Here is a 25,040-nt window from a genome sequence, read left to right on the forward strand (position 1 = left end):
GAAATATCTGAACATGAGAGCACACATCTAATTTAAAAGTTAACCAGAAGTTTCCTTTCATGGAGTAATTTTTTAAAGACAGGAGGAACCGGACTCACCTTCACTGGAGTCTTTGGAACATTCTGGCTTCTTTGCTTTGCTCTTCTTATGGGGTGGAGATAGGCCTTTTGGCTCTAACCCCTCTGGAAGAATACAGATTTAAAACATTCTTAGTTAGATAAGAAATATTTAAAATTATTTTGAAGTTTAAAGTTCTTATTTTCTTTCCTCAGTAAATCCACATGTACAGTGAAGCTTGATCACAGATCCACTTGTCATTTTGGCTGAGCTGAATTTTGGCAAGAGTCTTGTGACTCTCCAGTATGCATAGATTGACATTAAAGCTTCAGCTTAAACATCTTCTTGTGATCATAATTAATGATGTACACATATGTGAAATCTTAAATGCTTTATTTTAATTAAAAGAAATTCTCCATAAGGCAACCCCAAATCATTATTTTTTTTTCTTCATAGGAGTTTGATTTAAAACTTCACAGATTAACTGGCAGTTGCCAAAATGCACTTTTGTTCTATTAAATCCTCAAAGTAGGGCTAGATGAGCTGTAGTGTCATCTCATTTGGAGAGGTGGGGTGGAGCTTGAAATTATCCTCCTTCTATTTAACAGATTTCTTTAGTCATCCAAATTCTAAACAACTTCTAGATGACCCAATTAAAGTAACTTGTTTCCCGTATTTCTCAATGCTTCCCAATACCCCCAGGCCAAGTCTATCCAAGGAGGCTGATAATTTAAATTCTGAAGACTGAAAAAAAATTCTGAAGACAGTTTTAGGAAAAGTATCTCTAAATTCATCCCCTTCAGATATAGATACTTTGCTAGGCACTAATTTGTATTTCCAGTCCTGGTCTCTCTACTAAGCTCAGAGCTTATATCTTCAACTGCTGCTTGTGTGGCATCTTGTTTGGTATTTGGACTGGATGTCTTCTCCTTGCACCTCCAGATCCAGTCTCCACCCTTTACCCTACCTTCCACCCAGCTCCACTGGGAGACTGATCTCTACATACCCATGAAATTTCTGGCTTTCTTCCTAGGCTACCAGTAGCCTTCGAGGGCTTATTGTACCCCTCTATCTCAGGTCACAGCTCCAATTAGTTGGCTTTTTCCACATGACCCTCTCTGTCTCCTGGGTCCTGTAACTACCACCTCCCCCATTGTCCTTTCATGGCTGGGATTTCATGGTGCCTCCCTTCCTCCAGCCCTAATGATTTCTCTTCACTGGGCTCTCACCAAGCATTTCAAATTTATGTAAAATAATCCCATTAGGCATTTCAAACAGCACAGCTGGAACAATACTCTTGATGTCTGCAAACCTGTTCTTTCCACAGTATTTCACATCTCACCATCTATCCAGGAATTCAAACCCCCAAACTGGGATATTGTCCTTAATATTTCCTTTTAGTCACGTTTCCAGTAAGGTAACTGTTAAGTTCTATCAGCCCTGTTCCAAAACATCCCATATTCATCCACGATGTCCATCCTTTGCAACCATCACCCTAATCTAATCCAACAGCATCTCTCACCTGAGTTCCTACAGTAGAGTTCTGGCTTTCTAACCTCCCTGAAACTATTCTCCATGTAGCAGCCAGAGTTATCTTTTAAATATAAACCTGATCCTGTTGCTCACCTGTTTAAATACCATTGGTCTTAGAATAAGATCCAAATCCAATTCCCAGACAACATGCCACTTGGGCTCTACCTGCTACTCTGGCCTCATCTCCTATTTGTGCTTTGGCTTCAGATTTATTGGCTGCCTTTGTGTGTTCTTAGGTCATTACGAGTCTGATTTATGTCTTAGAATCATCACATCTGCTGTTCTTCTCCCTTTCTCCTCCAAAAACATACATTCCTATGTCCATCTCCTTCTCAGCTTTTAATCTCAAACCAAATTCAGCTCCCAAGAAAGGCCCTCCATGAATTCCTAATAGGAGGGGTACCTGCAAGGGAAATGTCTCTCAAATACATCACTTGATGTATCTGAAATTATCTTGTCCCCTTCTTTTTTTTTATTGTAGGTCTCCCTTCTCCATCCCACCTCCTAAGAATGTTAAGTTTCTTGAGAAAAGGACATTTGTCTTTCCTAATCTCTCTTGTGTCCCTGGTACCTAGTAGTGTCTTGAGAATTTCATTTCCAATTCGGTTTTATTCCTCCCTTAGCCAGGCCTTTCTTTAAGGCCAAGTTATAATGGGGCCCATGCCTAATTCTTACTCTCTTAGCAGCTGTCGCCTTATGCCAGGATTCTAAAATTACACTGCAGAGCTATGGCGACTCATTTTTCTTTTCCTATTTATTAAAAAATGAACAGAACAAAAAATTGCATTTGATAGATGTGCTATTAAAAACTTTGGCATTATGGACTACAAAGGTTTTTGGGCACTAAGTTAGGCTTTCTGTGGTTGCAAGTAAGTCACATCAAAGATCATTACCATGGCCAGGGTGAAAAATTCTGCCAATGATTACATTAGCAACTCCCTCAAACTTCTGTCACCAGGTGTGAGATGAATGTTGACCATTCGGAATGGGTTCAGCAAAAACAGAAATGAGATGCTTGGAACAGCTCACTGAGCACCGATGCTGTGCTCAGAAGGAGTCATAAAATGGGCAGAGCAATACTTGCAATCTCTCTGGAAAAAGAAAGACTCTAAGACTCTCTGGAAGATGCCTCTGATGCATCATCTGCAACGGGGACTAAGAGGAGGGTTTCCAATGCTGGGGAGTCAAACCCAAAACAACATTTTCTGAAAGTGAGTTTTTGGTAGTTAACCTGATTTCCCAACCTGAATAGGAATTTTTGGAGAATTGGTGAGACATCTCTGAAAGACACCTATTTGTCTCTATTTGTCTACATTTTGAGATAAGTACCCCAAAAGACTAGTGCTTCATTTTTGCAAAGAGTGACAGGGCCCTCCTTGGGTAGTGGGTGGGCATGGATACATGTTAATTATGAAGTCATCTACAACATTAGTATCATTTCTTAACACCCATGGGGGCACTTGAATGAAAGTCATTGATACACATGGCCTTTGTGCCCAGGTTTATACTGTGGCTCAGCAGAAACAACTCTCCCTCTTGATCTAGGGAAGATGAAGGAACATTCCTCCAAACTACCCCATTCTTCTCCTTAACAGCATATCATATTGTCTATGTTGCCTCTCTTTCTGGCAGAAGATGGAGACCTGGAGCTTTGCCATGAGCATAGCTTTGCCACTTGGAGAACTCAACTGTGCTCCTCTCTCTTATGTAGCTGAATTGCCTAGGTAGCTGTTGATTTTCTATCTCTTGTTCAGGCACATTTCAACAATGCATGGTCTTGGGAATGGAAGGACATGGGGAAACCTTTTCTAAGCTAGGATTAAAGAAACTGATAAAGGCCTTAAAGAGAATCCTAAGCATTTCAGCCAGTCTATCATTCTCCATGGAGGCAGAGCCTCACTTTGAGGATGGCCTTGTCTCACACCACCTGAGATGCTCCTGCCTATACTTAGAGTCTAGGGACAGGAGTATAAGGGTATGAGCTTTGGGGTCAGACAAACTAATAGCTCTGCTATTTAAGCCAGGGAACTAATTTCTCTTAAGTCTTGTGTAATAATAATCCATGGCTCCTAGAGTTGCATATTTTAAATGAGTTCATGTATATTGAGTGATTGGCACAAGGTATGTGCTCAGTTAAAATCTGGCTCAGGAGATGTATGCTGGGGCTGACGTAAGCCAGCTGACTATACCTATCTCTCCTCAATTCCCACATTCATTGACCTCATGTTTGATAGCTTGAACACCATGCTGGTGGGTGTATTTACACTAATGAAATTGTAAACACCCCAAATTGGGGTTTCCTCCATGCAGAGAGTCCGTTTGCCAGCACCTCACTGGTTTTTGGTATTCAGATTGTTATTCACTACCAGTCACTAGCATTTTTTTTTTTTTTTGCCAGTTATTTCTCCCAAGTAGCTCTTCACTAATGTCAGCTGCATTCTTAAAAGTCCCTCCAGCATTTCTAGTTGTATGAAGAGAAGAGGTGGTACAGGGGAAAGGCAGCACTTAATGGCCTGGTTAGAGACCTGTCTTAGAGACCAGCATGCCTGAGTATGAGATCTGAACTGAAGCCAGCATGTTCACCAATGTCTGGCAAGACACATGATGGAACCATTCCATGCAGCAATCCCCCATGATTTCAGCACTCTGGTATTAGGAAATGGAGAGCAGTTTCCCAAGCCCATTCTAACCTAAGTGACTTAGTATCCTGGGGCCATTGAGTGTGACTTTAATAGCTGCATCCAGCTGCTGGACCTAAGACCTCCAGAAAACCTGACAAGACTAAAATCAGAAATGAAGATCCAATTAAAGCCCCCTCCCTCCCGCCGAACCTCATATGCTGACTCTAACCTTATGGGCTCTGCATTAGCATTAATAATGATTTCTTTAAAATCACTTAGTGGTTTGGATAGCTAGCTGTATCTCATTAAGAAGTCAACTCCCCCTGCCTAGAAATGTGTACTTATGGCACTTAAGCAAATGATCCTTAGCAAGATAAGGTCCTTAAGCTGGCCGACTGAAAGGGCAGTATTCTCCATGGCTGAAGGATATTCCAGGGATACTTCATGTGAGCAGGATAAAGGAGAATAGCAGAAATTAACATTAAATTCATGGAATTTAATCCATGACAGGGGTGACCACTTAAAGTCTTTTTTCAACATTTAAAAAAAAAAAATAAGGCATCTCTCATGAGTATAGGAATGGATATTCTTTTTTTTTTCTCTCTCTCTTTTTCTTTTTCTTTTCTTTTCTTTTTTCTTTTTTAGGAATGGATATTCTAATTGAAATTTCACCTTGGGCTTCATGTTTTACAAAAGGCAAACAGAGTCCTTGTCTTAGGTTGTTGGATTTTCTGAGACAAGGGTTTGAGTACAAATACTTAATTTAAGAAATTATCCCAGAAAATGGCAGAGAGGAGTAGGGAAGTGAGACAGGAGAGGGAAGGCACAGCCAAAACTGGGTGTGAGCAAGTTCCACTGGGGACCTCTGGGTGATGGTATAGAATCTCGTTGTCCAATACCACACATTACCAAAAATACGTGAAATGTATCTAGTCTGAATTGAGAGTTGGATATAAAATACACACACATTTCAAAAACTTAGTATGTCAAAAAGAGAATGTAAAAATCAGGCTAATATAATTTTTATATGGATTATATGTTGAAATGGTAATATTTTGGATATATTACATAAAATATAATTAAATTAATTTCACTTGTTTCTCTTTACTTTTTCCATGTGATTACTAGGAAATCTGAAATTAAACATGAGGCTCCCATTTGAGGCTCCCCTTTTATTTCGATTGGACAGCACTGCAACACACCTGCCTCAGATGTGTCCTGCTGGGGTCAACCAACTCCTGCCCATCATCGACTGAGGGCTACTCCAGGGAAATTAACTCCCTGGCACTTTGAGTTTTTTTCGTGACCAGCAAAAAACACTCAGCTGAGAGTCACAAGAACTTTCCTTAGAAAGCTGTTGGTGTTGTCAAACAACAGTGAATACACGGATATACAGGCAGGGAACTGCTATTACAGCAGTAAAACCTCTTTCCTTCCTGCTCCTGGCTTGTAGATCCTTCCTCTACTTCTCCTGCCCTCTGAATCCAATGCCCTGGGGAGACCAAGGGAATCATATGACTCAGGCATGTTCAGGCTGGAAAAGAAGCTAGAAGCTAGACAGATGTTATGATCACTGCTCCAGTGAGCTGTTAGGAAGAAAAGAACTGCTGGTATTTTCTACGAAGACAGTAGAAGATCAGGGGAGAGAGAGATATTTAACTTAATAAGGAGAAGGACCATTTTAACCAAAAACCTTGACTAACAGAGATTGTTTACCTCAGAATTTAAATTGCTCCCTGTTAATGGAGATGTTCAGACTGAGGTTGCCGGTGATTAATGGATGGCATTAATCAGTTCTGGCATCGACTAGCAGGTTGCAGAAAATTAGAACCTCTAAGATATCTATTTTAATTTTGAACCTGGCCCCATTTCATGCCTAGAACAAAACTGCCAAAATGGGGAATAGGGATCTCTCATACTATGGAATTAAGTTCTATATCTGTTAGAGGAGAAAGAAAAAAAGTGATATTTTAGTGAGTGTTTACTAAGATCCAAGAAACATTTCAGGTATGATATCTCATTTAATTCCCAAATAAGACTGTATGGTTACAACACTGTATGCTGAGGCTTATAGAGAAAATGTTTACCCCAAGTCCATAAATGGAGGACCTAGTATTGAATTCAGGCCTATTGATTCACACATTCATTAACAAGCACTTACTGAGTGGCCACTTTAGGCCAGATCCAATGTCTGCAACCACTAGATTTCCCTCATCAAACACTAGTCTTTCTTGAGGGGTAGGCACGCATCTTAATTTCTGATAGAACAACATATCATATGTACCAAATATAGTTTCCAAAGATGGCCACAGCAAGTTTTCAGGTCTTCCATGCTCTACAAAACCTCACTGCTCCCCATCAGGAGGTTGAGCCTATTTTCTCTCTCCATGAGCCTGGGCAGGCTTCTTAATAACTATTACAAAAAAAGAATTTTGTGGAAGTTTTCTGTGCAACTCCTGAGGCTGAGGCTTAAAAAGGGTAGAGTTCCTGCTGGCTCACTTGGTCTCTCTAGAGAAACCACTTTGGAGCCTGGCTGCCATGCTATGAGGAAGCCCAGATTATAGAAAGAGGTCATGCAGAGGTGTTTCAGAAAGCTGCCCCAGCTCGGGTCTCAGCCGAGAGCTGGTATCAATTGCCAGCCAGACATGTGAATGAGCAAATCTTCACATGATTCCAGCACCCCAGCCACTGCGGCTCCCTGATGAGGCCTCAGACCTCGGAGAGCAGCAAGATCAAGTCAGCCTTGCTGTGCTCTGCCTGAATCCCTGACCCACAGAATATATGAGCATAATAAGCAGATGCTTTTAATCACTAAGCTTTGGGATGATTTGCTACATAGCACATAACATCAGGTTCCATTTTTACATCAGCTTTCAGGAAGCTCAAAATTTACTTCTTAAAAACACGAACTGTATTAGCCATAAAAGTTAACACAACTACTTTCTTATTTTATGAACTTGAATGTACATTTCTATTTCTTTCTTTTAATTCTGGTATAGTCAACATGCAGTGTTGTATTAATTTCAAGTTTACAATACAGTATTCAACAATTTCAGGTGGTACTCAGTGCTCATCAGGATAAGTATCTTCTTAATCTCCTTCACCTATTTTATCAACCTTATTATGTTTTTCTTTGAAAAATCATGAGGCATACATACACAACAAAATGATCTTTGCCTATTCTTTATGAATAAAATCATAAATTTAATACCTGAGTCTTCTTTCATGTCAACACCTTCTTCTTCATTATTATCATCTATTTAGAAAAGGGAAAAGACAAAGAAAAACTCATATGAAAGCTAGCCAGAATTCTCCAATCTAATAAAAATTCAAAGGCAAGAAAAAACTCAGTAGAAAAGAGAGTCGTAGACCATACATTTCTATTGTCTTACATTATTATGCTAAATTAGTGTAATGTAAATAGGCATTGGAGCACAATTTTAACACTTAGGGTTTATGTTTCCTTTTAAAAATTGTTATATATGTCTAACAAAACTACATATGCAACAAATAATGTTTTGCTTTGGTCATTTCAACTCCTAAAAGGACAAAAAATTAAAATCACACACTTTAAATGCTGCACTTTTTGTATCAATGAAAGGGATGCACACTGGCCTCAAATATCTAAGAAACGTGGAGCTCACCATTTGAGTGTAGGCTGACATGGGGGCCAATCCCTGAGCTGCACTGTGACAAGTGCTAGTTTGCTAAACGCACGAATCCAAACCTTAAACCAGGAAATTCAAGGGCAGCCCACCCCCACCCCACCCCACCCCACCCCACCCCAGTTGTGTCATTCCCAGTCAACTCCCCTGATCCCACTGAAAACCCCTATAACTGGGCAAGGATGCATGCTTCATCTGCACTCTGACTGACAGTGGCTTTTTGAACTTTTGACGTGTTGTCATCTCTTTTCCTTCACTGTTGCTTACATCCAGGCAGTGTCAAATTCTGTCTTTTTTTCAAAGATTTTATTTATTTTTTCTTGAGAAACACAGAAAGAGAGGCAGAGACAAAGACAGAGGGAGAAGCAGGTTTCCTGTGTGGAACCCGATGCTTGACTCGATCTCAGGACCCCGGGATCACGACCTGAGCCAAAGGCAGATGCTCAACCACTGAGCCACCCAGGTGCCCCAAATTCTGTCTTATTGTCATGTTTTTTCTCTCTATTCACTTGGTACAACTCAAATTCAGACTTCCCTATTTTGTGGTTTCCTAACTGCTCTTCTCTTTTTTCCACTCCTGATTCCAACTCCCTTTACATGTAGCTGCCAAATCAGTCTTAAAATAGGGCTCTGATCTGGTCCAGGACCGTTCAGTGACTCCTGTCTGCCTCATGAGACAGGTCTAGATTCTTTATGGGTAACACTCGAGGCCAAAAGTATCTGGTCCTGACCACTTTTCTCAGTTTCCCCTCCCCTATTCCACTGATGCTGCCACCTTCACTCACGCACTGCCTGATTCTGTTTTCTCAGATCTCTTGTTAGTTTCCTCTATCCACCCCAGTCTTGGAAGCAATGCCTTTCTCCATGTCTGTTCACACTCACCCTTCAAGCCCAAACATAACACGATAATGTCTGCTCCATCCATTCCAGTTTGAGTAAATAGTCTCTTCGGTGTACCTTATTTTTAATGACTTCTAGGTATCAACTTTAAGGACTTTGGTGCTGAGGTCTGCATACAGGCTCCTCCACTCACCCATTCCTTAGGCATATGGCCTTGGAGAAGTCACCCAACAGTTCTGAGTTTCAGGTTCATCAGCTATAAGATACTGGGATGATAATGCTTCCCACATAGAGCTGTTGTAAGGACTAAATGAGATAATGCCACATACAGTACCAGGACAGCTACTAAAATATTAAGTGCTACCTAGGAGTTATTATTATCACTAAATGAGAAGTCTACTTGTTGGCACATCTGTCTTGCAGATGCCCATCTCTCAATCATAAATTCTGCAAAGTTAAAGACTATGTCTTATGTTCTTTTGTATTCTCTGGTACCGAAAGCAATTAATTTTATATACTAAAATCCATTAAAAAATTTCCCTTGAATAAAATCTCTGAGGTTTTATTTTTAATTTTCTCTGATTTTTTAGTCAAATTGGAGAATTCCCATGTTTATATTTCCTATCTATCTTTTACATACCAGGACAGCATGTATGCATATGATGATTTGCAAACAATGAGGACTCAGTAAGGATTTGTAATTTCCTCTCAGATATATGTTTTAAATTTAGTAATTTCTTAGCCAAATTTAGTCAATGTGACACTCTTCAAAGTGCTAATTACAAATGAAGATTATAGATCTACCAGTCACTGGGAATGAAAATGCATTTAATTTGAGGTCTTAGGAAGTAACTCTTGGTGGCCTTGGTTAATTTTTAAAGAAGTAAATTTTCTTCCATTTAATTGTTAGAAACATTAGTGATTTTCTACATAATTTATTTCTTTTTTTCTATGAATATAATTTTGGTAAAAAGATTATCTTTTTCTTAGAAATATAATTTTTTAGCTAAGGGATTTTCAAAATGTTACAAAGTACACTCTTCACAGATTTCTCCCTGAACTTAATATATTTTTTAACTTAATATATTTAAGCAAAATTTTATTTTTCAGAGCTATCTAAAATATAGAGTACCATCTCTATGACAACAGACTTTCTGGAATCTCAGAGTAGGATAAAAAAGAGTCTTCCACAGTTTCCAGGGAAAGATTAAGTAAGAGTCAAAGTTCTCTTTGCTTGTCAACTATGTATCCTTTTTACATGTGGCAAACATTTGTTGGTAACCTTTTTGTATGTGTGGCTTGATGTCTGGGGAAATAGAAAAATACCAAGACGAATCAGATTATACAGATGTCTAGAAATTTATCATTAGTAAGGAAAGTAAGACACACAGATAAACTTGAACATATAATAGAGAGTAGTCAGCATTACAAAAGGTGTCAAGGGAGGGCTAGCTGTTTCCAGTAGGCAACTGGGAAGGGTTTTTGGACTATGCGACAGTAGAGCTGATATTTGAACTTTATAGACTCCATTGATAGCATCATCCTTGGAATGTCCCCAGGTGTTGAAGGATCAGACTTGCTTAGTATCCATGTGTTCATCCATTTCACTCATTTATCCATACAGTGGTTAAGAGTGTATCCAGGATCTGGATTCAGACTGCTTGGATTTACTTCCAGGCCAAATCACATATACATGCGCAATCTTGGGCAAATTATGTAAACCTATACCTCAGCTTTCTTCTCTGAGAAATAGGGATAATAGAAGTACTGGCTTTCTAGAGTTGGTAATACAGGTACAGTGCTTACACGGAATGAGCATTCAATAAATACTGGCCATTAGTGTTACAGTGTCATTATTATCACTACTTTTACTACTTAAATAACCATTTATTGACCCACACCATATGTGGGAACTATGGGAGACCCTGAAGATAGAGTTGATTATCTATTATGTCAAGAAGCTCACAAATAAGTGGAAACAACAATCAGAAGAGGAAGGAACTGATTCTCTGGTACAGGTAGGCAGAGGTTTTACTGGGAAACAGACCAGAAGCAGCTAAATCAGAGAGAAGGTCTCTGAAGGATTTCCAGAAGAGGTGAGACTTTAAGTTGAATCCTTTTTTTTTTTTCAAGATTTTATTTATTCATGAGACACACACACACACACGCACACGCACACGCACACACACATACACACAGGCAGAGACATAGGTAGAAGGAGAAGTAGGTTCCCTGTGGGGAGCCCCACTGGGGACTCAATCCCAGGACCCTGGGATCATGCCCTGAGTTTAAGGCAGATGCTCAACCACTAAGCAACCCAGGTGTCTCTTAAATTGAATCCTAAAGGGTGAGTTAGAATTAGCTGGGGGGAAGGAAGGGCTTCAGTGCATTCCCCACAGATGTGGGTGACCTGCCTACACCCCCTTATTCCTTGACATTTTGGTGCTTGCCAGCCTGACTTCCAGCCCCCAGCCCCTGGGTCTCTGCCTGAGGGCTTTCTCTGGGTTGCCAGAGGCCACTGGAGAAATAGCAGAGAGTTAACACCCCCAAGAGGGCAGCTTTTCACAAATGACTGCCAGGATTTGCATTTAAGTAGACATTTCCCTGCTTCTCAGGTAGTCTAATTCTGAAGCTTCTCTGAGAGAAGCTCCCCCAGATCCCAACTTCAACCTTGGGATTGAGCCAATAGTTAATTTAATTTATGATTTAGCCCTACTGCTTTCCTTCCCTTTCCAGTCCTTCTTTCTCACTCCTTTCTGGTGATTCCTGGGATCATCTCCCAAATAAATGACTTCCATTTGAATTCTTGTTTCAGCTTCTGCTTTTTGAGGACTTCAAACTAAGAAAAGGGTCATCACATGGAAACAAAGGGAAAAACATCTTTGAAAACACATTGTTATGAACAGTCAAGATGCTTTAAAGGAAATAAAGTAGTTTCTAGGGTGGCTCAGTCGGTTAAACATCTGTCTTGGGCTTAGGTCATGATCTCAAGGTCCTGAGATCTAGCCCCACATTAGGCTAGAGTGGGGTGTCTGCTCAGTGGGGTGTCTGCTTCCTCCTCTCTCTCAGCTTCTCACCCCACTTGTGCACACACACTCTCTCTCAAATAAATAAAATCTTAAAGATAAATAAAAACAAATTAATTAATTTATTTATTTAAAAACTAGCTTCTGAATGACTGAGGGGAGGGAGTTACAGGGGAAACATGGGTATAATGGCCTATTCTAGCAGGATAATGAAAGACCTTCCCTCCTGGGTATGATGGCAAACTGTATGTGTCAGTGTAACTGGTCCATGGAATGCCCAGACGTGGGTCAAACATGACTCTGGGTTTGTCTGAAAGACATTTCTGAATGAAATGAACATTTGAATTGGTACACTGAGTAAAGCAGATAGCCCTGGTAATGTGGGTGGGCTTCATCCAATAGGTTTAAGATTGACTTTCTCACAAGGAAGAGGGAACTACTGCCAGAGTGCATTTGTTTCGGGGTATTGGGTTTTTTCTGCCTTTGGACTCAAACCGAAGCACTAGCTCTGCCTGGGACCCAACCTGTACATTTGGATGGAAAGGACATCATTGGGTTCTTAGGTCTTCAGACTCCCAGGGGAGCTCAGCCATCCCCACTTCTGGGTCTCTACCTTGCTGATGGTAGGTCTTGGGATCTGGCAGTCTCCATAATTGCTTGAGCCAATTCCTTATAATAAATTCCTATCTATATCTATATTTATACCTACACCTAGATCTATATCCACTATTGGTTCTGTTTCTCCAGAGAATCCTAATGCCTCAGATTGAAGAATTTAAATTTTAGCCTGAAAATTACAGGGTTACTAAACAACTTTAAGCAGAAAATGACACACCAGCTTTTGAGAGAGAACATTTTTCATGAGAGAAATTTACTAATAAACTATAAAATACATGGCTTAATATTTTTGTATTATTTATATTAAAATCCAGCATAGAGTAAATTTGGTCTACAAAGTACCTAATGTGCTGTTACTTATTAATGAAATCCACTTTAGTTCAACATTATTCTATAAAATGTATTCACTTGAGCCATAGTTATGCAGCACATTTCCAGCAAGATTTTTTTCCCAACAAAGCCAGAGAACAAAAAAGCAATATATGAAAGAAGAGGATAAGCTATGAAGATAAGGAGGCATGCCATTCAAAATTTGGAAGCAGTTAGGGGACTGATGGAGCATGGGCACAGAGCTGCTGCCCTTTCAACAGTTCTTCAAGCATCATGCTTCTTTGTTAGAGGACAGAAATCAAATAAAAGGTTCTTAGCCAAAGTGATACAAATATCATTTTGAAATCGAGAGCAATCCATCAGGTGGTATTGTTCTGTGTGTTCAGAAACGCCGATTCCAGAAAAACTTCCCTTCCTCTGCAGAAACAACTCAGTGGCTGAGGATCCATTTCATCTCACGGGGCCTCTTTGATGTTAATTTCATAATGGGTGCTGGTTTTATTCCCTGCACCCCTCTCTCAGATTACTCTGTTTTGCACAAAAAGTTCAAATATGACTGAAGTTCTTATTTTGATCACAAATGACTGTGAAAACTAACTGGTTTCCCATGAAAAATCAGTTTTCAGTAACAGCTTTGTACACTTCAGAAACCCCTTTAAGGACATGTCTAACCTACTTTGAAGTCTATATAATATTTACTTCACCTTTTTAAAAAACAAAACAAAACATTTATTTATTTGACATAAAGAGAGAAAGAGCACAAGCAGGGGGAGCTGCAGGCAGAGGGAGAGGGAGAAGCAGGCTCCCCCCGGAGCAGGGAGCCCAACATGGAGCTTGATGCAGGACTCCATCCCAGGACCCTGGGATCATGACCTGAGCCGAAGGCAGATGTTTAATTCCCTGAGCCGCCCAGGTACCCCCTCTACTTCATCTTTAATGGAAGACAGAATTTGAGAGTTTGCTTAAAAGCAGAGTATACCGGGGATTTTGCAAGGACTTGAGATTAGACTTACTCCTTTATTTAGAGTTGCCATAATTCATGCAGTCTTTTGGGAAGTAAATGGTATAAAAACAAACAGATTACAAAACCTCACAGAACTGCAGTCTAAAGTGTGGTCTCTGGACCAGCATCATCCTTATCACCTGGGAACTTGTTAGAAGTGCAAATTCTCAGGTTCCACTAAAGATCTATCAAACTAGAAGCTCAGGGGAGGGATGCAACACTCTTTTAACAAGCCCTCCAGGTAATGCTCATGCAAGCTGTGGTTGGAGAACCATTGGTGTAAAAAATAGTGATATTTGTATGCTGGAGGAAAAGCTTTCAAAAACATTAGATGTCTCACTTTTAGATATCCAAGCTGAGCTGCTTTATGATATCTAGCCAACACTAAAGCTGGTTTCCACACCAGGTGTTTGCTGGAACTGAGGAAGGACTATGTTCTCTTCATAAGATATGTTTCCTTCTGTGTTTGAAATCACCCATCTATCATGTGGCTGGATGGCACAGTTATGGTGGCCCATGTAATCCTGGGACCATAAGTTTGGCTAAGCAACATGTACATGGATGGAAACTTGTTTCAAAGCAGCCTGTAGGTTGCATGGAAAAAGGAGTGTGTTATGAAGGAGAAAGTTACCCTTATGGGTTATCAAGGCAGCCTCTCCATTCTCCAAGGCAAAAAAGGATGGGCCCCTAAAATTCCTTTTTCAAAATTTCAATGGACATCCATACAAATGGGGGTCTGTCAAGCAGAACAATTATGACAATCTTGTGCCTTTTGTTTCATATGCTCTTCAGTCGTCTCTTTTAAGGCTTAATTTCTTCACACAAACTTCTTCTATATCTCTTATCTTTTAAATATTTCATTACAAGGGCTTCTAGGAGCAATTTGCATTTGCAGAGAGAGGAAATATTATTAGCCAAAATAAAGTACTCTAAGCTTTTCAGGATTTCCATGAAGTACAGAAGATGTTGGTATGCTCATGGCTTTGTGAAACTCGACAAAACAGAAATGTCAAGCAAAGAATGACTGATAAAGGGGACGTCATTACAGAGTAGAGCTCTTCTATTAAGTTGAAAACCTGCACTTAGGGAATTTAACAAATTGCTAAACTTACTTTCCGCAAGGCAATTGATAGGACTAGGAGAAATTTAGAAAAAAAAAAGCCAAAGATTGTCCCCCTCCACCCCACCCCAACTGGTTCTTTGTCAAGAGGAGCACTCAAATCTCATTAATTTATAAATAAATCAATAAATAAAAGGCACTGCTTAAAAAACTGTATGGTTCTGCTGTTTCTGGCTTGGGAAACTGGGTACATTATGGCACCAATTACTGAGCTATCAGATTCAGGAGGAGAAAGATAGGATGAGAAGGATTTTGAATTTAGAAGTGTTTGAATTTAGAAGTGTTGAGTTCGGAGATGCCTAGAGATGCCAGCTGCAGATGGTCTACGTACAGGTGAATTTACCAGAGAGAACTGGCAGGAAGAGAAGTAGAAGACAGACTGGTCAATGGGATAAAGGCTTTCCAGTTAAGTAAGACAAGGGCTGCAAAGAGTCATGTGGAGGCACATGATCAAATATGCACCGGTTTCATAACCAGGCTGGACTCATCAAAGAGTTCTCGATGACCTCAACAGTGACAGTTGTAACAGGGTATCAGCAATCATTAACTGCTCTGGATTATGGAGTAAATAGCAGCTAAAGGTGAAAACTTCAAAAATCTATAGCTGAGAGTCCAAGTTAGAGCCACAGATAAAGAAGAATAAAGGTGGGAGGATTTCATTTACTCTACTGTTCATTTTCTATCTTTATTATTACTTCTGTGTCTTATTGGGAATTATTTCAATCATATACTATACCTCAAAAGGGCTTTTTCTCCTACTGCATTTGCCTCAATGTTTTCACCTACAGAACAGAAACCAGTCTGCCCAGAACGTTTGGAGGGTCTTTTGGAAGCACTGTGCAGGGGGCTCTGTAAAGATGCCTACCACATCTCCCTTCTCCAAGCAGCATTTTGTCTTGGCTTTGTTTTATCAGACCCTCCTAATGAGATCAAACTCTGCTTAGTCAAGGTTTGGGTCCCCAGGTCTCCATGTGTTCTGCTGTTTATAAGCATTTGCTACACACACAGCACATTCCCCTCTTTGAAGGGATGGATTGCTTTCACTCTATGCTTGCTGCTTGTTCCTGCATTCAGGTTGCTTGGTTACAGCAACACTTCACTGGATTTTCATTGAAGGCAAAATGTGTTTGTAGCTTTTGAGGCCCATCAAGTGGAAATGGTTAGCACCCAATTCCTAAGAAGGCAGTCAACTCATTTATGTCACATTACAGAGAACATGTCTTGTATAATTTTAAACATCAATGGGATCCAAACATTAAATGTGTACAAATGTGCACAAATGTGCCAAGTCACCATAAATATTCATAATTAAAGAAATTTCTGAATTCTTTCACTTTGTAGTTTTTTTTTCTATACAACAGATGTGCCATTTGGGGGAAATTGTACAATTCAGACTGGGTAGGCAGGTGTTTGTCTGTGTTTCTTTTACTTATGCAAAGACAACTGGTGAATTAGTTGGCTAGTGCTGCTGTAAAAACTTTCACACATTTAATGGCTTAAAACAATGCAAATTTGTCATCTTATAGTTTTGTAGGTTTGAAGTCTGACTTGGATCTCAAAGGGCTAACATCACGATGTCCACAGGGCTGTGCTCCTTCAGAAGGCTATTGGGGAGACTGTTTCCTTGCCTTTTAGGCTGCTAGAGACTGTATTCCTCAACTCATGGTCCCTCTTTTCCATCATCAAAGTCAGAGATCCACATCTCTCTGAACATTGTTCCATAGTCATATCTACTACTGACTCTCTTCTACCTCTTTCTTCTAACTTTTCCGGATGCTTGTAATTATAATGAGGATAATAATAGGATAATAATAGATAATATAGGATAACATCTCCATCTTTAGGTCAGCTAATTAGCAACCTTAATCTCACCTGTAATTTTTTTAAGCTTTTATTTATTTATTAATGAAAGACATAGAGAGAGAGAGAGGCAGAGACAAAGACAGAGGGAGAAGCAGGATCCCTGCGAGAAGTCCCATGTGGGGCTCCATCCTAGAACTCTGGGATCACACCCTGAGCTGAAGGCAGATGCTCAACCACTGAGCCACCTAGGCACCATTCTCATCTGCAATTTTATTTCCCCTTTGTAAGGTGACCTAACATATTCACAGGTGCTGGGATTTAAGGTATGTTTGAGAGAAGAGCATTTGTCTTCCTACCATACTTTGTAAATCAAGAGGCAGATTGCTTTGCCTAAAAAGTGAGGAGTAGAACTAAGAATAATCCTATTTGGAAATAAAATTATTTCTTATGGGATCAGGTGCATAGGCTTAAAATAAAGTTAATCTTTGAGTTTTTAGTTTTTAACTTCATTCTCTAATAAAAAGGGTTTCTTCCTTCTTTTTTACCTTTATTCCTCCTTCCTTCCATCTACCCTGTCTCCCTCCCTTCTTTCCTTCCTTCCATTTTTTTTTTTACATTTTTCTTTCATCTTTTTTAAAAAAGATTTTATTTATTCATGAGAGACACAGAGAGAGAGGCAGAGACATAGAGGGAGAGGGAGCCTGCTGAGACTCAATCCCAGGACCCCAGGATCACTACCTGAACCAATGGCAGACCCTCACCCACAGAGTTACCCAGGCACCCCTTTCTTTCATCTTGCTTTTGTTTTTCTACCATTTCTCATTGATTTGGTTATAAAGGAATAATACCACAAAGACAAAGAACAAAGTGGGAAACTCCTCCCAACATACTTTTGAAAGAACTAAGAACCTTATTATACAAAAAGTTATTAGGGATCAATAAAAAAGGTAAAAAATTTGCAAAGGAAATGACTGGTAATTTCTCATAAGAAATTTGGAGATTTAATAATTAACTGAAAGAAAGGATAAGCCACCCTCTAAATGAAAGAAATATACATTGTTACCCATTAAATACCTTATTTCATGTATAAAAGTGGTAACATCAAAAGATGAGAATGTGCCCGATTGGGAAGAGCAGGGGCAAAGTAAACTCTCATATACTGCTCACAGGAATGTGAACTCAATGCAAGGGGCTGAATGTTTGTGTTCCCTGCAAAATTAATATGTTGAAATCCTAACCCCCAAAGTAATTATATTTGGAGGTGGAACCTTGAGGTAATTAGGTCATAAAGGTTGAGCCCACATGAGTGGAATTAGTGCCTTTATGTAAGGAACCCCAGATAATTCTCTTTCCACAATATGAGGGTACAATAAGAAAATGGCCACATGCAACTCAGAAGTGAACCTTTACTGGAACCCCACCACACTGACACCCTGATTACTCAGGATGCTTAAGGAGAGGTATGGGCCTTCACATTTTTGATTCTGGGAATGATAATGGCTTCAACTGTTCAGTATAGGACACTGACACATAATGGTCAATTTGAGAATTAATATAAAAAGTGTCTTGGCTGTGTATACGTTTTGAAAAAGTAATTCTACTTCTAGAAAAGTATTCTTAAAAAAAATTGTGGTTGTATTCCAATATTTACCTATCAAGATACTTTTCTGTAAGTGTTCTTTATAAATAGAGAATAATTTGCAATAATAATTCCACAGTTCATCAATATGGTTTTGGATAAACACTGGGTCCTTTAAAATCATGTTTTGGAAGAATATATAATAACATGAAAGAAAGTTCAAGATTTGGGGTAAGTGACACACAGCAAGTGATAAGACTGCATTTATGATTGTTTGCATTTTCTATCTTAAAGGACCTATAGGACAAGCTGCAAAAGGTAACTCATTTTCAATGGTTTGTATCTTCTTAATTTTGATTATTTATTTTTACTATATATCTGTACTATTTTTTGTAACAAGAAGTTATACACTTTTTAATTAAGATGGTCACACTGATTAAAGTACCTCCTTAAAATTGTAATAAGAAAAACATGAAAAAACAAAAAAGTTGTAAGAAGAAACATGGATATTTTAAAATTTATGATGGTTGATCTAGACACCTCTCTGAATATTCATTTGCATTGTTATTTATTCTATTTGGAAGTGGCCCATTACTGTGTTTGCATGATAAAAGTGAAGCATAAAAAGGTTAAACAACATGCACAAAGTCATACAATTACAAACTGATGAGTGTCAACATTTCTCAATCAGGAATTCATAAATGGGAGATAAGCATCCTACTATTTCACAAATTCTTCCATCTGAACTGCCTGTCCTCCTTACAGCACTTACAGAATACTTGACATCACTTCTCTGCTCCTGCTGATCTTGAAGTACGTATTTTTCATTAAACTTGCTGCAGCCATCTTGGTTCTCATACATATTTGGATTCCTGGGTACTTTGATCATACCAACACTATATTTGATTATTTGCTTATATTGTCTTCCAACTGTTGTGCATAATACTTACCTCTCAGGCATATTATGAGAACTAATTTTTAAATGCAGCTATGACCAAAGCCTTGGGTATATATTAGGCATATAATAAATTACTTGTTGATTGATGGACAGAAAGATAATGATTGATGTTGGATGAGAAAAGCTTATAAAATTGGTGAGAAGAGAAGATGAAGAAGAGGTCATATGAATACTTTTCTTTTGTTAGATTTAAAAAGAGCAAATCTAAATAAATTTTTTTAAAATATCATGCCCATTTGTCAGAGGATATAACTAAAAAAAATATTTTGGAGAAATACTCCTTCCTGAAAAATATAGTTGAGAACCATTGCAGTAAACAAGCCTAGGCTTTCCCTAATGTGGGGGAGGGGCCTGACCATGATATTTCTTATTTCCAACATAAGGGTTCTTTGATATAGTTCCAAAACTATAAATTTGACATTGTTATTATGAGGAAAATTAATATCCCTAAATTCTCTCTTAGAACTTAGACTTTAAAAAAATAACTGATCTCCATATTCCAGATCTATGAAAAATATACATAATAAATCTTACATACTGAAAAATACAAAGAAAACTTTTTTGTAAAGAACAAAGAGATCTCGGAGTTGAATTGTACAAATACTATTTGCTGTAGGCCATCTAATAGTGTACTGTAGCTATAAATTACTTGCAAATAAAGTATATGGTAATTCCATAAAGCTGCCATACTAGACTTCCAAAGAATACATCTAGAAGGGAAAAGTCAAATGTGCTTCACCCACAACAAGATATAAAACTATTGGAAAAAAACAATGTTGTTGGTTTTTTTTCTTTGTGGTTGTTGATGCATTTTCACAATGGGTTCTGTTAGGGGTTCAGTTGTGCCCTTCAAAATATTTTGTTGAAATGCTACCCTCCAGTACCTCAGAATGTGACTGTATTAGGAGACAGGGTCTTTAAATAGGTGATAAAATTAAATGAGATTATTATGGGGGCTCTAGTCCTAGATGACTGGTGTCCTCACAAGGAGAGGGAGATTAGGACACAGACATACACAGAGGTAAGACTTCATGAAGACACAGAGAGAAGGTGACCATCTATAAGCTACGAAGAGAGACCTCAGAAGAGATCCAATCCTGTTGACACCTAAATGCTGTACTCCTAGCCTCCAGAATTGTGAAAAAATTAATTTCAGTTGTTTGAGCTCGGTGGTCTGTAGTGTTTTGTCATAGCAGCTCTAACAAATGATTACAAGCACTTTTATATCTCCCCTTGTGGTCATGAGTAAGGCCTTTTGGTTTTGCAGTGACCATTCTCTTGCTTACCCGCCGGTCAAAACCCCACACAGCCTAGATGATGATTTGGGATTTGATTTTGAGAACCATGATAAAGTACCAATTTGAATCATATTAGAAAGTTTCCATGAGGACATTTACAGGTATTAGAAGGAAGAGAAGCATGGCAGCTCTGAACAATGATGAGCAAGCAGATGAAGTTAGTAATGAGACTTCCTCGGTGCTCCAAATGCATCCTTGAAATTGAATCCATCCTTGTCTGGAGCCGCTCTAAGGAAAGGAACCTATTATCACTTGTGCAATGACAGATGCTGTTCTCAATTTTGAAATAGAGCACTGCTTCTTCCTAGCCATATGCCTCATTTTCTCAGGTATGCATCATTTTCTATATCAAAAAGTAGGGTTAATATAATGCCTGCTTTCTCAGAGTTAGCTTGAAGATCACCCATGCATTTGGCTGAGAGAAAGCAATCCATAAAGGTTAGCTATTATTCCTATCATTAATAGTAGGTAGTGGTTTTGCACATGTTTTATCTTTAATGTGATCTTTCCTGCCTTGTTTGTATTGTTTTCTTATGTATTTTGTCTCAGATTCCCGATTATGAAATGTTAAGACACAGGATTAGTACACCCCCAAACATAGAGATTTAGTTTAATAGAAAATGACTTTTTTTCTAAATTATCATTATTGCATTGGCTGAGGGTGTGATCCCAAGTCCAGGGATGGGGTCCCGCATCGGGCTCCATGCGGGGAGCCTGCTTCTCCCCCGTCTATGTCTCTGCCTCTCTCTGTGTGTCTCTCATGAATAAATGAATTTTAGAAATCTTAGAAAAAATAAATTGCATTTCCCTGATGATTAGTGTTATTGAGTATCCTTTCATGTATCTGTTGGCCATCTGAATCAGTCAGTCTAAGGGGAATATATGGCAAGTCAGAAAAATTATATTCTAATCAAAGATGGTATGGATATGAATTAACCATAAATTCAAATTATGGATAGATAATGTATATCATCTATATTGGCAGTCACACATTCCATTAGAAGTCACCTTTATTTCATATTGCATATTGAGAATTTACAAATGACTGATGCTTCAGCGTTGTGGAAATACTCAACAATTTGGGAGAATTTTGACATTTAGTTTAAAAATGTGCTTACCATTATAAATATGCACTGGAAATAATTTCATGAGCATGCTATGATTCAAAGTTTTGATAAGAAACTCAGGATGATTTTATTATTATTTCATTTGCTCAAGTACTAAGATGCATGTGGATTTATTTACAGTAGCAATTTTTCATTTATTTGCATAATTATTAATACATTCTAGATCACTAAAAATGTTCCATTTAGAATAAATATATAGTATGACTTTTGGTTTTGCAGCACTGAAAATACCTGCTGATGGGGTGAATTTGTTTAAATATCAATCGTTATACTTATGCAATTTTTTTTATCATATACTAGAGTGAAAACAAGTTTTTATTTTAGAAGACATGAGAATGAATGTTACATCATAATTTCTAAACACTTAAGAAGCCCAAAATGATGAAAGCTTATGAAATATGCCATGATATTGACAAGACGAGAATATTTGCACTGGACATCATGGCAAGTCACATTTTTTTCATGAATGAACATTTTCTTTTAAGAATACTTAAAAATACAAAAAAAGAATACTTAATAAATACAGAAATGCAGGCATAGTCAACTTACTGTGGTTATATAGGAAATAAAGGAAAAGGATGAAATAAAGAGATCGAAACAAAAAAAGCCATCATATTATGGGGAGAAGAATTTGTTAAATTTAGCTCATGTACCAACTACTCACTCAATAGTCACTAGGTGCTTTACATGCTGTAAATTATGGAGTTGCCTAAAGCAATTTTAAAGGGGTATTAAAAAAAAATGAAAAGAGAGAAAGAGAGAGAAGGGAGAAGGAAAAGGAGGAAAAAAAAGACCACAATAACAATCTTCTCCATCACATGCAGAGTCTCTCTGAATTTACAGTATGTCCCAGTTAGGGAAATACTGTAGCTAAAGGCTCCAATTAAATACACTTGAAAGATTCACTTTTCACTTACAAAGCTAGAGAACAGGACCTCACATTACTCAGTGGAACTTAGTCCTTGAACATTAGCACAAAGTTCAACATTCCCAGCAGTTTTCTGTGGCTGTTCTTGACAGCTACCTGCATCCTACTCTTCTCTCTGGGCAAGGAATCCTGGATTTACACTTACTGGATGCCTTTTACAGATTGCCAAGACAGTGAATGTGCACCACTCCCTCCCTTCCACCTGCCAGAGTACTGGGCATAGGGAAGGCCACTTCACCTGGCTATGGAAACCTCAAAAGAAAGCTCCCAATAAGGCAGACATCAACAACGCTCAAAGTAGTTTGACATTTCATGGAAACCATTCTTCCCATGGCTGACAAAAGCACCTTGATCACTGTGACTTTAATGGTATCATCAAAATAACTAGGTATTAAATAAGCCTAGAAGAGGAACAATGGGGGGAAATATTCAAATTAACCAGGCCAACCAAATCTAATGACACATTCAATCAATGTAAACAAAGTTCTTTAATAACTCTGAGATTTTGCCTACATTCTCAAATGTGGAATAGGATGAATAAGCACTTTTCTCGGATTGTCCTCAGAAGTGCTGCTTTCTTCATTGCAATTTGGGCCACGAAAATTGGGGGGAAGAGAGAGACAGTGCAGGAATTGTTTGAATTTTGGCTATAACCATAAATGGGCTCCTCACAATTTTCAATGAAGGTGTTGAACAGGGTGGACGGAGGCACAGGTTTGGACAACCTACATGTGTGGGGATCCAATCACAGAGCATGCAATTTAGGGCCAGAAGAAGAGTCTTTAGAAGCCATTCTAAAATGGTTCAGCCCCTCACTTTTGATGCTCAAGAGATTTTGAGATTCAAGAAATGAACCAACTTCCCCAAAATGACATGATGACCTCCTGAGACAGAGAGGTTGAGGGCTCAGATTTCTTGTAACCTCCTTGAGTTCTTGAAAATTATGACAAAACTTGCCAGGGGTTACTGGTGTATGCTGATCATATTTGGAACATTTCTTTAAGATAGGAAACGAAATAGAAATATACCCAATGCCTGCACTCCAATCCTCAATTCCAAAGAAAACAAATCACTTTACTCACCTGCAGGGAAAAACTCGCTCATTTTTTTTTTGTAGATTTTGAAGTCAACTTCTAAGAAGACACAGAAGATGATCCGATCCACCTAGAGGCAAACAATAAATACTCAAAGTGAAAGGAAATATGATGATCCCAGAATATGAGAAATATTCTAGAACATGGTTTTGGAGCAAGAAACAAAACTTGTAGATTTTTGGTACTATATTGCTAACTATATGACAATAAGTATATAGTTAACTTCACTTGAGTGAAGTTCAAGTGACTTGGTGTGTGTGCACTCTTTATGTAAATAAGCCTATGGGCTCTTTGGTGGAAAGATTTTATATAAATCAAATAAGAAATAATAAATGACAATAAGCCACTTTGCAGCAAGCTATAACTAAGATTGGAGATTCCGACAGGATACCTAGACTTTATGTCCTATAAAACAACCATATGAGAGGCGTAGAGCAGAATGACAATAAACTATGTCAGTAAACAAAGAGCTCTTTGTCCTATCCTTCTTAGACGAATAAATTTAATCAAGCCTGTTAGTATTTGAATATGGCCTAAAAAGCTTCTTGCAGTTTAATTTGCATCAAAGTCACTTGCTTGTAGCTTAACATACTCAGAAATGCAACAGACATAAAATATAATTAGTTGACAGTGACATGAGGTCAGTATAACTTTAATCTCGTAGATATTATTGAATAAATGTTACCTCAAAAGTAAAATATGCGTGTAGTCCCCTTTTCCTGTTTTGAGAGGGCTTCTCTATGTAAGGTGTTTCTTTAAGACATTCAGATATAGTATGGCAAACAGAGAAGAGAGATGGAGTACATCTGATAGCTCACGTATATCTCATATTAAATCAGTGACTTAATTACATGTCTTGAAAATAAGCTTCCCTTTAGTTCCTTTATTTTAACAATCTATCAAAAGTTAAAAATTACTCGATCTATCAAACTGCAACTGGCAATTGACTAGAACATCAAGTGTGGCATTTCTCATGGCAATAGGGAGTAAAGTGGGGAGTGCATGTGGCAGGACATGAACCAACCCAAATGGATGTCATCCGCTTAGCCTTTCAGCTCTCCCAAGCCTGTGGGATACAGATTCACACTAGGCAAGTTCAAAGTACCCAGCAGGAGAGAAAATCTACAGGGGCGGGGGGGGGGGGGGGGGGGGGGGGGGGGGGGGCGGGGCAGGGACGGCTCTGATTCAAAGGATGTTCAGCTTCCCCGTTGGAAGCTCAGAGACGTGGCTCCCTGATCCCTGCACATGTCCAGATAGGCTGCCTCCTGGGCCGTCGCTGGGCATCGATGATATAATCACCAAATACCGTGCAGCCCCAGTAATCCTCCCCCCACAGGATGGATTATAAGAGAAAGCATCTGGCCTTCGGAAATGGAAGGACTGGGTGGTAAATAAACCTTATTTTCTTTTCTCTGTGTTCATTTGAGTTTCTGGTGTCCA

The 25,040-nt window shown here is 38.7% G+C and overlaps 2 protein-coding genes across 41 annotated transcripts in view; one reads left to right on the forward strand and one right to left on the reverse strand.

Moving 5' to 3' along the window:
- MACROD2 (mono-ADP ribosylhydrolase 2) overlaps positions 1-25,040 on the reverse strand; it is a 1,919,734-nt gene that overhangs the window by 154,462 nt on the left and 1,740,232 nt on the right. For all 4 annotated transcript variants that reach the window (XM_077872168.1, XM_077872167.1, XM_077872166.1 and 1 more), the window contains exons 9-11: positions 23,589-23,670; positions 7,423-7,467; positions 99-182 (exon numbers count right to left, since the gene is read on the reverse strand). In XM_077872168.1, the coding sequence (XP_077728294.1) occupies positions 99-182; positions 7,423-7,467; positions 23,589-23,670 (211 nt within the window). The remainder of the gene's footprint in view (positions 1-98; positions 183-7,422; positions 7,468-23,588; positions 23,671-25,040) is intronic.
- Positions 17,921-25,040, forward strand: part of LOC144297911 (uncharacterized) — a 147,887-nt gene continuing 140,767 nt past the window's right edge. For 10 of the 37 annotated variants that reach the window (XR_013364826.1, XR_013364815.1, XR_013364814.1 and 7 more), the window contains exons 1-3: positions 17,921-18,076; positions 18,490-18,513; positions 18,887-19,008. Coding sequence is in view for 9 of the 37 variants with exons in the window: in XM_077872179.1 (XP_077728305.1) it covers positions 18,063-18,076; positions 18,490-18,513; positions 18,961-19,008 (86 nt within the window). In the remaining 28 variants the exon portion in view is untranslated. Of the gene's footprint in view, positions 18,077-18,334; positions 18,427-18,489; positions 18,514-18,886; positions 19,009-21,878; positions 22,102-25,040 lie in introns of those variants that run through there. The other 27 variants (XR_013364821.1, XR_013364823.1, XR_013364816.1 and 24 more) reach the window with 8 other exon arrangements.

The sequence above is a fragment of the Canis aureus genome, chromosome 26, assembly GCF_053574225.1.
Source record: "Canis aureus isolate CA01 chromosome 26, VMU_Caureus_v.1.0, whole genome shotgun sequence".
NCBI classification, from domain to species: Eukaryota; Metazoa; Chordata; class Mammalia; order Carnivora; family Canidae; genus Canis; species Canis aureus.